At 40.1% G+C, this 15,833-nt stretch overlaps 1 protein-coding gene across 2 annotated transcripts in view; it reads right to left on the bottom strand.

Moving 5' to 3' along the window:
* Positions 1-685: 685 nt before the first annotated feature.
* Positions 686-15,833, bottom strand: part of CNOT10 (CCR4-NOT transcription complex subunit 10) — a 76,809-nt gene continuing 61,661 nt past the window's right edge. For both annotated transcript variants that reach the window (XM_081284383.1, XM_081284382.1), the window contains exons 14-19: positions 14,089-14,202; positions 11,666-11,796; positions 10,902-10,937; positions 10,450-10,577; positions 3,899-3,974; positions 686-1,115 (exon numbers count right to left, since the gene is read on the bottom strand). In XM_081284383.1, the coding sequence (XP_081140509.1) occupies positions 961-1,115; positions 3,899-3,974; positions 10,450-10,577; positions 10,902-10,937; positions 11,666-11,796; positions 14,089-14,202 (640 nt within the window). In that variant the 3' untranslated portion in view covers positions 686-960. The remainder of the gene's footprint in view (positions 1,116-3,898; positions 3,975-10,449; positions 10,578-10,901; positions 10,938-11,665; positions 11,797-14,088; positions 14,203-15,833) is intronic.

Consider the following 15,833-nt stretch of genomic DNA (forward strand, 5'->3'; position numbering starts at 1 on the left):
CATCTCATAGGCAGAGGACTTCAAGAAGCCTAAGGAAGCTAGGCCACCTGCTTTTCTTTCTTTTTAAAAATTAGACACAGGGTCTTGCTAAATTGCCAAGACTGGCCTCAAATCTATGATCTGTGATGCTCCTGACTTAGCCTCCTGAGTGTCACTGTGCCTGGCTGTGATTTTTAATAAATGGTTCCTAACAGATCAGTCTTCTCTTCCTAACTCAATTATACCAGTCCTGATCAATGTTGTTGTTGTTCTTTTCCTGCACCCCACCCCCATAGTGGGAATTGAACAGTCTCACACAAGCTAAGCAAGTACTCTACCACTCAGCTATACCTCTAGTCCAGGGTCTCACCAAATTGCCCTGGAACTTGCAAACCTCCTGTCTCAGCCTCCCAAGTAGCAATGTGTGCCAGTTTTCTGTTCTTCTGTCAATATTCTTTATTTTTTTTGTACTGAGGACTGAACCTAAGGGTGTTTAACCACTGAGCCTCTTTTATTTTTTATTTTAAGAAAGGGTTAATGGGGTTGCTTGGTCTTGAACTTTCAATCTTCCTGATGCCAGCTTCTGAGTTGTCTGGCAGTACAGGTGTATGCCACCACCTCTGGCTCTCTTAATTTTTTAAACTTCAATACTAAACACCTCAGATGTTAAAAACAGTTGGAAGAAAGACTACCAAGAACATTCTGATAAGACCATGTTTTTTAATTGCCTGTGACACAGATACATCATATAATGGTTCAAAATTAATAGTTTGGCAGGGGTTAGAAGAAAACGGCTGAAAATTAGTTTGTGAATCCTTAATTTTAAGTGAGCGTATAGCAAAAAAGTTAAGGGTAGAATGGTCTCAAAACTGTATCTTCAAAACTAGCACCCGTCGCCATCTTTCATTTTGTTGTGATACAACTAAAAAGGCCATAAATGCTCCCCTGGGTCTCAGGTAACAGTTTCCCAAAAGCAAAATATCACTTTCTCTGCACAGTGGTGAAAGCTGGCATTTGGATGGGCTGAATTGGGTGGACAGGCTGAAACATTGGCTTCTTTCTCATTTCAGAGTGTGTTTTCACTGTAGGAAGCAGCTGATTTCTTTTGATGATCTGTAAGGCCAGCTGGGTATTACCTATAAAAACACTTTCCGTTAAAACACAAATACAACAGGATACCCACTTCTCACAAAGCAGGTCATCAGAATCCCACAAGGGAGGTAAAAGATGATCTAGAAGTGCCACGGTCTGCAGTTTTGGCTGGACACTGGAATCACACATCCCATTTCATCCACAGAAAAAAATGTTTTTTTTCACAATTTATATATATTTTTTGTGGTAATGGGGATTGAACGCAAGGATGTTCCAGCACTGAGCTATATCCTCAGTCCTCTTTACTTATTTATTTTGGTACCAGGGATTGAATTCAGGGGCACTTGACCACTGAGCCACATCCCCGGACCTATTTTATTTAGATAGGGTCTCATTAAATTGCTTAGCACCTCACCACTGCTGAGGTTATCTTTAAACTTGAGATCCTTCTGCCTTAGCCTCCCAAGCTGCTGGGATTACAGGTGTGTACTACTACACCTAACTACTTTTTATTTTAAGACAGAGTCTCACTAAGTTGCTAAGGCCTTGAACTTGTCATTATTTTGCTTCAGCCTCCCAAGTAGCTATGACTACAGGCATGAACCACACCACATTAGTTTCCATCTCCAGAAATGATTTAAGAAGCCTGTAATCCCAGCTACTCTGGAGGCTGAGTCAGAAGGATTCTAAAATTTGAGGATAGCCTCAACAATTTAGCAAGGCCCTGTACAACATAGTAAGACCTTGTTTCAAAATAAAAAAATAAAAAGGGTTGGGGATGTAGGTTAGTGGTAAAGTGCCCCTGAGTTTAATCCTAACTGCCCCAAAAGAAAAAATTCTGATTTAAGTTATATGTCTTGGGCACATTCTCTACCGTTTTGCCTGACTCTTAATTTTATTTTTTATTTTGAGACAGGGTCTTGCTAAATTGCCCAGTCTGGCCAAGTGTGGTGGCAAATGCTTATAATCCCAGAGGCTCAGGAGGCTGATGCAGGAGGATCCCCAAGTTCAAACCCAGCCTCAGCCATTTAGCAAGGCCTTAAGCAATTTAGTGAGACCCTGTCTCAAAATAAAAAATAAAAAGGACTAGAGGATGTGTCTCAGTGGTTAAATGCCCTGGGTTCAATCTCTGGTACCAAAAAAATAAAAATAAAAATAAAAAGGGCTGGATGTGGCTTAGTGCCTCTGAGTATCATTTAAAAAAAAAAAAAATTTCTCTCAGTTAAGCCTTAAACTTTAATCCCCCTTCCTCAGCCTCCCAAATTAATGGGATTAGAGGTGTGTATTACCACACCTGGCCTAGCAATAGGATTTTTTTTTAATATTTAGTTTTTAGTTATAGGTGGACACAATATCTTTGTTTTTTTTTTTAAGTGGTTGGTGCTGAGGATCCATCCCAGTGCCTCACGCATACTAGGCTTGGGCGAGTGCTCTAACTCTCAGCCCTGGCAATAGGATTTTTAAAAAAGGTCCCCAGGGATTTTTTCCCCTCCCAGCACTCAGGGCTTGCATGTTATGTAAGTGTTCTGTTGCTGAGCTATATCTTCAATCAATTCTGTATTTTCACAGATAAAAGGAAATATCCTTAATTTGTAGACAGAACTCATTTAAGATACCACAATTCCTTAACTATGACATTTTTTTTAAAGAGAGAGGAGAGAGAGAGAGAGAGAGAGAGAGAGAGAATTTTTAATATTTATTTATTTATTTTTATTTTTTTAGTTCTCGGCGGACACAACATCTTTGTTGGTATGTGGTGCTGAGGATCGAACCCGGGCCGCACGCATGCCAGGCGAGCGCGCTACCGCTTGAGCCACATCCCCAGCCCCAACTATGACATTTTCATTTGGAAGAACTTGATAGGCAATATCTTCAAAGAAGGTATAGTTTTAGTCCCCCCAATCCTCCCAATTAGGGATTGAACCCAGGGAGAACTGTACTAGCACTGAGCTATATGCCCAGTCCTTATAATTTTATTTTGAGACAAGGTCTCATTCATTAAACTGCAGAGGGTGACCTTGAACTTGCCATTCTACTGCCTCAGACCCCTGGGTCCCCTGTATTACAGGCAGGCACCATTAGGGACAAAGTTATTATTATTTTTTGTACTGGGTTCTGAGCCCAGAGGTGTTTAACCACTCAGCTACAATCCCCAGCTCTTTTTTTTTTTTTTTTTTTTTGAGACAGGATCTCACTAAATTGCTAGGACTTCACTTAGTTGCTGGGGCTAGTTTTGAAGTTGCGATGTTCATGCTTCAGTTTCCTGAGTCACTGGGTTTACAGGTATGCACCACCACACCCAGCCCAAAGTTGTATGTAGGTATGTATGTATGTATGTATGTACTAGAGATTGAATTCAGGGACATTCAACCACTGTTCCACATTCTGAATCCTATTTTATTTATTTATTTTTAAAGAGAGTGAGAGAGGAGAGAGAGAGAGAGAGAGAGAGAGAGAGAATTTTTAATATTTATTTTTTTAGTTTTCGGCGGACACAACATCTTTGTTGGTATGTGGTGCTGAGGATCGAACCCGGGCCGCACGCATGCCAGGCGAGTGCGCTACCGCTTGAGCCACATCCCCAGCCCCCGAATCCTATTTTATATTTTATTTAGAGACAGGGTTTCATTGAGTTGCTCACCACTTCACTTTTGCTGAGGCTGGCTCTGAACTCAGGATTCTCCTGCCTCAGCCTCCCAAACCGATGGGATTACAGGCGTGCACCACCACACTCAGCTCAAAGTTTTGATTTTTAAGAGAAAAAGCAGACAAAAATGATCTTGGACTTTTTGAAGGGATATAGTCCTAACTTGAGAGAAATACTCACCATTCTGCAGTTCAAGATAGACTGCCAACAAGATGGCCTCAGGGGGCACTTCTTTTGGATGGATCATTGAAGCTGCCTTTGTTCAAAACAGAAAGACACACATAAAAACCAACAGCTTAAGATACAAACTCCAAGCAACAAAAACAACAAAACAGTAATTTTTAGATAAAATTCTCCTGTACAATCCACTGCAGTTTATTATTTTTTTGGGGCGGAGTGACCAAGGATTAACATAGGGATGTTTTTACTACTGAAGTACATCCCAGCCCTTTTTATTTTGAGACAGGGTGTTGCTAAATTGTTTAGGCAGCATGACTTGCAATTCTATAGTGAGGGTTTTTTTTTTTTTTTTTTTGTACTGATGATTGAATCCAGGGGTGCGTTGCCACTAAGCCACATTCCCTGGCCTTTTTCATCTTTTATTTTGACACAGGGTCTTGCTAAGTTCCTTAGTGCCTCAGTAAATTGTTGAGTCTGATTTCAAACTTGGGATGCTCCTGCCTCAGCCTCCCAAGTAGCTGGGATTACAAGCATATGCCAGCATACCCGGACATCATTTTATAATAGGGGAAATTTTTCTTCCTACTTAGATTTTATCAGGTTGAGGTTCTTAATCTTGGCTACCAGGAACACCCCTGACTCTATACTTTAATCACAGACCCAAGGTCTGCTGGCTGCTCCACACCACAGATACAGCTGTATTTACATGTTGCCAATGTCAAGAGTTCAAACTTAAACAGTTGATAATACACAAAAAATGTCTCATTTAGCCTGTTTGACAACCCCCCCACCAAAAAAAAAAAAATCCTGGAGGTCAGTTCCTTTTACCACTGAGCTATATCCTGCTGAGTCCTTTTTTATTTATTTATTTATTTATTTATTTATTTTATTTTTTAAGAATATTTATTTTTTAGGTATAGAGGGACACACCACAATGCTTTTATTTTTATGTGGTGCTGAGGATCGAACCCGGGTCCACCCTTGCTAGGTGAGTGCTCTACTGTTGAGCCACAATCCCAGCCCCTTTATTTATTTATTTTTTTAAATTTTTTTATAGATAAGCACAATGCCTTTATTTAATTAATTTATTTTTTATGTGGGGCCAAGAATCGAACTCAGTGCCTCTCATATGCTAGGCAAGTACTCTACCACTGAGCCACAATCCTAACCCCATGAGTCCTTTTTATTTTATTTTTTGTTACCAGGGATTGAACTCAGGAGCACTCAACCACTGAGCCAGATCCCCAGCCCTGTTTTGTATTTTAAATTTAGAGACAGGGTCCACTGAGTGGCTTAGTGCCTCCCTACTGCTGCGGGTGACTTTTAACCCTCACTCCTCCTGTCTCAGCCTCCCAAACTGCTGGGATTACAGGTATGTGTCACCGTGCCCGGCCCTTTTTATTTTTTTGAGATAGGAGGATCTTGCTAAGATGCTGAAGCTGAGCCAGGTGTGGTGGTGCATGCCTGTAATCCTAGTGGTTTAGGGATGAGGCAGGAGAAAAGACAACCTCAGCAACAGTGAGGTCCTAATAAGCAACTCAGTAAGACCCTGTCTCTAAATAAAATACAAAATAGGGCTGGGGATGTGGCTCAGTGGTCAAGTGCCCATGAATTCAATCCTTGGTACCAAAAAAAAAAAAAAAGGTAGAGCTCGCTTGCCTAGCACATGAGAGGCCCTGGGTTTGATCCTCAGCATCACATAAAAACAAACAAAATAAAGGTATTGTGTCCAACTACAACTAAAAAATAAAATAAAAAAAAAAAAAAAAAAAAAAAAAGGGTACTGAAGCTGGCCTGGAACTTGCCATCCTCTTGCCTCAGCCTCCTGAGTCACAGGGATTAGAGGCATGCATTACTATACCAGGTGATGTCTTCATTTTTAAGGACTGAAACCTCACAGAAATCAGTCAAATAAAATAATTTATTGGTTTAGGCAACATGCTGTCCTTAGATCTGACACAGCATCAGCCAGCAGTTTTTCTCTGATCCAGCACTCAGGAAGGAAAGCCTGGGTTGCTATGGTCAGAGGTGTTAACACTATAGATTCCATTACTCAGTCTAGGTCTCTTTGGGCCGAAGCCTTTCCCTTATCAACTTATATTTCCCCATCTAGTGTCAGCTGCTTACTGCTTCCAGAGTATTCTGCTTCTTCCCTTAACCTAATTGGAGAAGGTAATTCTACAAATATTTACTGAACAGAGGTAAATGTGGGACAAGACAAGGGCTTCCTGTGACAATAATGCATGGAAGTAATAACAAATTTACCTAATGATAGGAAGAGAGACTAAGTGAAATGTGCAGTGAAAATGGAGAGAAAAAGTTTTTTTTTTTTTTTTTTTTTGGTATTGGAGCAGGGGTACTCTATCACTGAGCCACATCCATCTCTGGCCCTTTTTATTTTATTTAATAGGGTCTTGCTAAGTGGCCAAGGCTGGCCTCAAACTTGAGATCCTTCTGCTTCAGCCTCCAGAATCATGGGGGATTACAGGTGTGTGCTACTACACTCACCTAGAAAGATTTTTTTTTTTCCAGTGCTGGGTATTGAACTCGGGGCCTCACACATGTTATAAGCAAGCACTCTACCTCTACCTCTGAATTACATCCCCAGCTCCCCAGCCCTTGGAGAAAGGTGTTTTTAAAATTAAATAATTTTTTTTTTGTGTGTGTGTGTGGTGCTGGGATAAAATCCAGGGTCTCTTGTGCGCGCAAGGCAAGCATTCTACCACCGAGATGCACTCTCAGACGCAGAATAAGTTCTTTTGAATAAGGAGATCTGGGAGTAAGAGAGACCTGTCTTAGTGCTTGGAGGCAGGTATTTGATACCCAGAAAATGGGGGGCAATGGTATTTATTTACTGCAGTACTGGGACCTGAACCTAGGGGCACCTGGGACCACTGAGCTACATTCTCATTACTGTTTTTTTTTAATATATTTTTTTTAGTTGTAGATGAACATACAGTATCTTTATTTATTTTTATGTGGTGCTGAGGATCAAACTCAGTGCCTCACACATGTGAGGCAATGCTCTACCACTGAGCTACAGCCCCAGCCCTCCCATTAGTTTCTGAGACAAGATCTTGCTAAATTGCTGAAGCTGGCCTGGAATTTGTGATCCATCTGCCTCAGGTTTCAGAGTAGTGGGATTATAGGTGTGCATCACCATGCCATGGTAAATGGCATTGAAGGATGAGGCTTGAATGTAGGATTGTGTGGGAAAACCAGAAACTTGCACTGGGTGGTCAGTTTCTGGCATACTAAGAGAAATCCCAGACTAGTAGGGAGCCTCATATAAGCAGGCCATAACCTTAAGTTTCTCACTAATGGGATGGGGAGCCCTTTGAGGGGGTACTAGGGATTGAACCCATGGGTGCTCTACCACTGAGCTATACCCCCAGCCTGTATGCATTCATTAATTCATTCTATTTATACTAGGGATTCAACCCAGGGGCACTTCACTACTGAGTCACATCTCCAGCCCTTTTTATTTTGAGATAGGGTCTTGCTATGTTGCTTAGGGCCTCACTAGATTGCTGAGGCTATCCTTAAACTTGCAATCTTCCTATCTCAGCTTCCTGAGTTGCTGGGATTACAGGTGTGCCCCCACTGTGCCTGATATAGAAAGGCTTTTATTCCTGTAACATCACTGAGGTGTAACAACTTAATGCAGAAAAGGAGACTTTTTTAATACTCTATCACTGAGCCTAGGCTTACTTTATATAAGCAAGAACATGGCCACCATTTTTGTGGATATTAAAAACTCTTCCCCCAAGTGGCTAGTAAACACAGGATGTTTACTATTCTTTGCATTGACCACAGTTTGCAATTTTTCATAAAATACAAGGATTCAAGGCTACAACATTATGAGATTTAATGGCACTTTGCCTACTGGCAGTTCAGAATAGTTAGTAGTGGGCAGGCTACCTTGGAAACATCTACTTGGAGGCCTTTGCAACTCCTAACGTCATTGTTTTGCTCTCCTAGGCAGGGTGGGCCTCCCAATTAACAAAGGTCCAGTCATTGGATTAACCTAAAAACCAAGGGACCAAAACAAAACCCCTTCAGACCCCGAACCAGGCCTGACCCCATCTGTCTCTCTCAGCAATTGTCAGCAGCCGTGGCCACCTGCTGTATGAGAACCTGAGTGAGACTGCACACACTACAACTTTAGATCAAAAGCCCTGTTTGCTGTAATTGGGGTACAGGGGCACTTTCATTTTCTTAAACTATTTTTAATTTTTTGTGGCACTGGGTGTCAAAACCAGGGCCTTGTGCATGCTAGGCATATAGTCTATCCTAAGTTCCAGGGGCACTTTTAACAGGGCTGTTAAATATCTTGCCACTGAGAATGGTGAGATCTTTTACTTTTACCAGTTTAACTCATAAACTCAACTCCAAGATAATATCAAACATGTTTCCCTGGATAGTGTGTTACTTAACTTTTGTGATTTTGGATGAGAAATGCTCACTAGATATTGGGCATGGTGGCACAAACCTGAAATCCCAGGAACTCTGGAGGCTGAGGCAAGGAAGGTCACAAGTTCAAGGCCAGCCTCAGCAACTTGGTGAAACCCTGCCTCAAAATACAAAAAAACACTAGGGATGTAGTTCAGTGGTACAGCATTCCTGAATTCAATCCCCAGTACCAAAACCAAAATGCTCACTAAATGCCACTAAGTTGACTAAATATCATTTATAATTATTTTATAGTTTTTCCATGGTAAAGCATTATCACTTTTAAGTGCATCAAGGTAATCTGAATAGGCAGGATTTTGGAAGCCATCAAAATCTCCTTAGAATAGGTTTAACTTTGATTTCAGTTATACAAGCAAACATGTAGGAATGTGTTCTCATGTGCTTCTGGTGAACGTACCATTTGGCACAAACTTTCTATAATAGAAGTCTTATATTCTGTATCATCTAAGCCTGGCACAGTGGCACATGCCTGTAATCCCAGCAACTTGGAAGTCTGAGGCAGGAGAATTGCAAGTTCAAAGTCAATCTCAGCAACTCAGTGAGACCTTGTCTCAAAATAAAAATAAAAAAGGGATGGAAATGTGATTCAGTGCTCCTGGGTTCAATCCCCAGTATCCCCCAACCCCTCAAAAAGAGAAGATATAGCCTAATAAGTCTTATTATCATGGCTTAACAGAGACTTATGTATTCAATAGATATCTGCTGTTTCAATGTCCTTAGAGGGCTTATGTCTTTCAAATTCTGTGAAATCAATGGTAATCTCAGTTCATTACTACAGGTATAGTTTACACCCATGAATTTTTCCAATTATGGGTAGATGCCTATACAGGTCCAATCGGAATAATCTTTGAGGCCTAATCATGCACCACTGCATCATTCAAATTCAGGTGTGCTCCACTGTGCCTGATATAGAAAGGCTTTTATTCCTCTAAATCACTGAGGTGTAACAACTTAATCCAGAAAAGGAGATTTTTTTTATACTTATAGGTTTACTGTTACAAGTTTAACTCATAAACTCAACTCCTAGATAATATCAAACATGTTAGTTACATATTGCCAGCAACTTATTGTAGTGTGTCAACTTATTTTAGTGTGTCTCTATTACTGGCTTTCTGAAACTTGACTTCGAGTGTATTAAGTTACCTTTCTGAATAAAGATTTACACAATTCAAAATTAAAATGCTTAAGAGAATACAGCAAAAAGTATCCCAGTAGTAGTACTCTACTCCTGCTGCCTCTATAACTAATGCTGCAGCTACTAGTGTATTCAATCAGAGATCTTTCATGAATACACAGTACCATGCATAAAATGGTTTATACCTCGCTCTTTTCACTCAGTTATGTTTTGGGTATCTTTACACACTAGTAAATGGAGTTTAAAACTACATTGTACTCAACTGTGTAGATGCACTATTATTTAAGTGGTCTCCTATTTAAGTGGTTTTCAATCGAGCCACATCCCCAGATGTATTTTGTAGTTTATTTAGAGACAGGGTCTCACTGAGTAGCTAAGTGCCTTGTAGTGGCTGAGGCTGGCTCTGAACTCAATTCTCCTATCTCAGCCTCCCAAGCTGCTGGGATTACAGGAATGAGCCACCATGCCCGACTGGTTTTCAATTTTTTGAAAATTTAATTATAAAAAAAAAAAAAATCATCAGGCTGGGCTCAGTGGTCCACACCTCTAATCCCAGTGGCCTGGGGAGGATGAGGCAGGATCGTGAATTTAAGCCAGCCTCAGCAACTTAGTGAGGTCCTCAGCAACTGAGCAAGACCTTGTCTCAGAATAAAATATAAAAATGGCTGTGGACGTGGCTCACAGCTTAAGTGCCCCTAGGTTCAATCCCTGGTACTCCCCCACCAAAGAAAAATAAATCATCGGTAAACACTCTACATTAAGTGTATAGTTCATTTGCAATACTGATCAGCTATTTACCTTTCAAGAATATTTTTAAACTTGAAAAGTAACATTCCAATTCAATAAACTGACCAAAAGCCTCAAACAAAAAACAAACCATAACTCTCAAACCATTTGCTGGCTGCTTTACAGGAAGTTTCAGCTCTGCCCACTGTGGCTTTACCTGGTGCAGACATTTTCGGGCTTTGTCATACTCGCTCCTCAGGCAGTATGCACTGCCAAGATTGAATAGCATCACCGTCCTGGCAGAGTTGACAGAACTGGGGTAGCACTGAGGGGCCCGCTTCCCAGCTGTGGAAAAAGCACAAACAGGGTGAACAGTCTTTGCAACGGTGAGGGAATAGCCCAATCTAAGGCCCTTGAGGAGCCACTCACAATGAGGCACAGCACGACTTCTCAGGCAGACAAATGAAGGACACAGAAGATTTAGGGTCTAAAACTTGGGGATGCAGGCCAGGCCATTTAAATATTTACAAAGCTTTTTCTTTTCTTTCTTTCTTTTCTTTTTTTTTTTAAATTTGGGTAGTGCTAGGGACTGAACCCAGGGCCTCATGCATGTTGGGCAAGTGCTCTACCACTGGGTCATACCCCCAGCCTTAAAAACTCCTTACTTACAGGATTCCATTGCTTCATTTTCACCCTTGTCTGATCCTACAAAGACATGAAAATAAATCTGAGGGACAGGGCAACAGAGCATATTTTCTAAAAATCTAAGTTTTCTTATAAAGTAGAAACCTAATATAATTAGTAACAATATTTACTTTTAATGTATTGGAGGTTCTATTGAAAGATGTGAGAATGCTACTATCTACAATACACCAATACTGAGAGCTAAATTCAAGTAAAGGAATACCACATAATTTCACTTCCTCAAAAACTTAACCATGGTTTAAAATTAACTTTTAAATATATTTTTATTCCCTCCTGGATTGGGGATCTGTGGAAAGTAAAAATATACAATTCAAAATCAAATCCAAATGAATCCTCTAAGTTGGGGTATGGTGGCATGACCCCTCAGGATGCTGAGACAGGAGGATCCCTAGTGTCTTGGTTTAAGACCAGTGTGAGCAATGTAATGAGATCTCATTTCTTGAAAGAAAGGGAAGGAAAGGAAAGGAAGGAGGATCTCATTTCTTTATAAAAAGAAAGGAGGAGAAAAAATCCTCCTAACATCAGTCTTTCAAAAGTAAGAATTTAGACTAAATGATCAAAAGGGTTACTTAACAAATATTACAGAGTAAGTACAACCCAAGATGTGGAAAGCCATCCTGATATTTCTTTCCTTTAAAACCATGCCCTTATGTTTCTACACATCCTGAATTATGACAGGAAGGAAGTAGAAACAGTGACCAATTCTGATCAAATGTGTCCTCATTAACCTTGGTCCTGCTCATTTGAAGAGATTCCTAAGGAGACATCAGTGACATTCTCTGGGTTCAAGTGAGTAATAGCATCGGATATTCTGTCGAGAGAGATGAGGGCTTCTGCAGCATATAAATGGCCTAAGAACCTAAAATGAAAAAAAACAACAACAAACGTATTCCAAACTGAAAAGTAGGTCATCACAAAAATGTCCAATGGGTAATACTACCAGGTGTATTATATTACATTACAGTGGGTATATATTTCAAATATTTTATATCCTTGAATTAAAATCTCTATTTAGGAAAAATAGAAAAACTGAGGGTTAAATTTTCTCTTTAAAAAACACCTTAAAATATATAATAATTTTTATGTTAGTCAAATGGAACAAAGCACATACATAGCAATTAGAAATGCAATTCAAGCTGGCAAATTTGTGCTATTCTTTTTTTTTTTTTTAAGAGAATATTAACACAAAAGGTAATAAAGTTCTAACAAAAGAGATTCAAAACCGAATGCCTACTGTGTGGAGCATCAGAATCCGATTTTTGCCAGGTGTGGTGGCGGATGCCTATAATCACAGCAACTCAGGAGACTGAGACAGGAGGATTATGAGTTCAAAGTCAGCCTCAGCAATTTAGTAAGGCCCTATGGAACTTAGCAAGACCCTGTCTCAAACTCAGATTCCTTCAGTCTCTGCTGCTGGAAGACTCAGAAAGCAGCACGGTGCCAGATCAGACTTTACTTCTAATCTAAGATTTTCTGCTTTCCATCCCACTTATTTTATGCCCCCTGATGTGATATCAGACGCACATCTGCCTGGCTAATAACAGTCTGCTTCTTCCAGTCTCTTATTCTGAGCCATTTCCCCCATTATCACCTGACTGATTTCAAATAGTCTTAGACATATCATACTGCAATTCAAAAAAATTTGTGTCTGCGTGCGTGTGCATGTAGGGGTCAAACCCAGGCCTTGTACATGCTAAGAACATGCTCTTCCACTTAGTGACACTTGCAGCCCCTGCTCAAAAAAAAATTCCTTTTTTTAAAGAGAGAGAGAGAAAATTTTTTTATATTTATTTTTTAGTTTTTGGCGGACACAACATCTTTATTTGTATGTGGTGCTGAGGATCAAACCCAGCGCGGCCAGCATGCCAGGCAAGCGCGGGCTACCGCTTGAGCCACATCCCCAGCCCCCCTGCTCAAAATTTTAATGACTTTTTCTACTTGAGAACAGAACAAAATAAACTAAGCTTTTACAGTTTCCTTGGTCCTGGAGATTGAACCCAGAGTCACTTTATCACTGAGTTACATATCCAGTCCTTACTACCCCTTTATTTGGATACTGGGGATTGAACCCAGGGGTGCTTAACCACTAAGCCGTATTCCCAGTACCCACTCCCACTTTTTTTGTGGTGCTGCGGATTGAACCCAGGGTCTTGTGCATGTGAGGTAAGCACTTTACCAACTGAGCTATATCCCCTTTATACTTTTAGACAGGGTCTCACTAATTTGCTTAAAGGCCTTGCTAGGTTGTTCAGACTGGCTTTGAACTTGTGATTCTACTGCCTCAGCCTCCCAAGATGCTGGGATCACAGGCATGTGCCACCACATTCATCCCTGTCTACCCACAATTTTTTCTTAAATTTTGAGATTTGGTCTCCCTAGTGGGTTGTGGTGGCACCTGCCTGTAATCCCAGTGACTCTAGAAGCTCAGGCAGGAGAATTCCAAATTTGAGGCCAGTTTCGGCAACTTAGTGAGACCCTGTCTCAAAGTTAAAAAAAAAAAAAAAAAAAAAAAAAAAAAAAAAAAGGGCTATGGGAGTAGCTCAGTGGTAAAGTGCCCCTGAATTCAATTCCCAGTACCAAAACAAAAACAGAAACAAACGACAGGATCTCTTTAAGTTGCCCAGGCTGATCCCACACTTGCAATCCTCCTGCTTCAGCCTCCTGCTTCATCCTCCCAAGCTGCTGGGATTACAGGAGTGCTCCACCACACCGAGCAATTGTATTTTATTTTGAGACAGGGTCTTATTAAATTGTTTAGGGCCTTACTAAATTGCTGAGGCTGGCCTTGAAGTTGCAAATCTCCTACCTCAGCCTCCCAATTGCTGGGATTACAGGTGTACACCACTGTGATGGTTCAAAAAAAAATTTTTTGTGGGTCTTGCTGTATTTTTGGGGCCTAAAGTGTTCCTATCAGCCCTAGCAGCAGACAGTCCTGAGTTTGGGTTTTTTAATGTTCAGCACAATAAATGCCATTTCCACTGATCCTTGAAGTGCACTGTTAAAAAATTATCTGTAAGAAAAATTATAAGCCATTATTTTCTCCACAAATACATATTCTACTGGAGGAGTAAAAAAGATAATATGTACCAGGAACTAACCAGAAACCTTGAAATAAAACAAACCAGGAACATGTAGGGTGAGTCATACTTACTTAAGAGATCCTGACAGTTTAGGCTGCTGAAGAAGTTTATCTGCGTGATTCAGAGCCATAAGGTTATCACCCAAAGCCAGAGCCACATAAGCACTGCAAGCAAGTATGGAGCACCTAGAACACAGAAAAGGGACAAAAATCTGAGTTAAAAAAACAGACAATGGTTGTATTTGCTCAATAGGAAACAAGGTGCCAATTACAGCTGTAACAAGCTGGTCATCGGAAAAGAAGAGAGAAGGCCACAACACTAACAGTAAGAATTGGAATGATGGATAAAGCTACCATCTAAAGCAGTTTGATCGGGCTGGGGATGTGGCTCAAACGGTAGCGTGCTCGCCTGGCATGTGTGAGGCCCGGGTTCGATCCTCAGCACCACATACAAACAAAGATGTTGTGTCCGCCAATAACTGAAAAATGAATATTAAAATTCTCTCTCTCTCACTCTCTCTTTAAAAAAATAAAAAAAAAAACCAGTTTGATCACTATGTAACTATCATCTTTAGCTTCCATCCAACTGACCCCCATCCCCCAAATATAACCACATAGTTAGTAAAGAATTCTCTTAGTTTAGTGTGCAGTATTGGTTCTTCTCTGAACCTATTAAAGTCTGTAGTTCGTATCATATATGTATACACACACTCACACACACACATTTAGTTGTAAATGGACACAATATCTTTATTTATTTATTTTTATATGGTGCTAAGGATTAAACCCATTGCTTCACACATGCTAGGCAAGCCTGAAATAACAACCCCAGCCCTGTAGTCTTGATAAGAAATAGTATTATCAAGAGTAACTTTAAAAATGTCACTTATATGGGGATTGGGAATATAGCTCAGTTGGTACAGATTTTGCCTTGCATGCACAAGGCCCTGAGTATAATCTCCAGCACCATGGGAGGGGGATAGTCACTTAAACCCAAATTAAATAAACATATATGAAGATAAAATTTTAATTACACTGGTTTTGCTAAGTTGGGGTAGAAATCTGAATTTGTTTGGTTTTCTACTTAATGAACAGCTCATTTAAAACAGGTCTAGCTAAAGACTTGACACTAATAGATCACCTGAATGTTAAACAACTGTTTCACAAATCAATCTTAAATAAACCCTTGTCAAACAGAAATGAGATCTGAATGGCCAACCACAAATGATCAGACTCAGAGGAAGGGTTTTGAGTCACATTTACAAATTACAATATATATCTTATCATTAAAGTACATTCATATAATTTCAGTCTAAGGTCATATCATCACAGTTTTCTAGTGCCCTGAAGTCCTTCACCCTTTTGGTGAAGAAACAGAACTGGGCAAATTCATAAAGAGTCAGGTGTTTACTCTTCACTTGCTCATGCCTGGCTGCTAGAATCTTAGAAAATTATCCACTAAAGGAAATAGTTCCTCAATACAGAAAACTGAACTGATCATGGAAAAGGCACAAGGAAATTAAGGTTTATTGCCTTAGGCTACTATAGTCCAGTTGAAAGACTGTCTAGTGTGGTTTTATCAGTGTAGGAACATTGAAATCTAAGTTGTTAGATATATTCTCTAGCATGGCATGTGTGATTAGTCAGGTACTATCATTCAACACTGTAGACTCCCAATCCACTGCTTTTCTAGTCCTACCACAAAATTGTCCTAAAAATGAAGTATTCTTTTTTTTTTTTTTTAAAGAGAGAATGAGAGAGGGGAGAGAGAGAGAGAGAGAGAGAGAGAGAGAGAGAGAGAGAGAGAATTTTTAATA

The sequence above is a fragment of the Spermophilus citellus genome (assembly GCF_964194105.1).
Source record: "Spermophilus citellus genome assembly, chromosome: 3".
Lineage (NCBI taxonomy): Eukaryota > Metazoa > Chordata > Mammalia > Rodentia > Sciuridae > Spermophilus > Spermophilus citellus.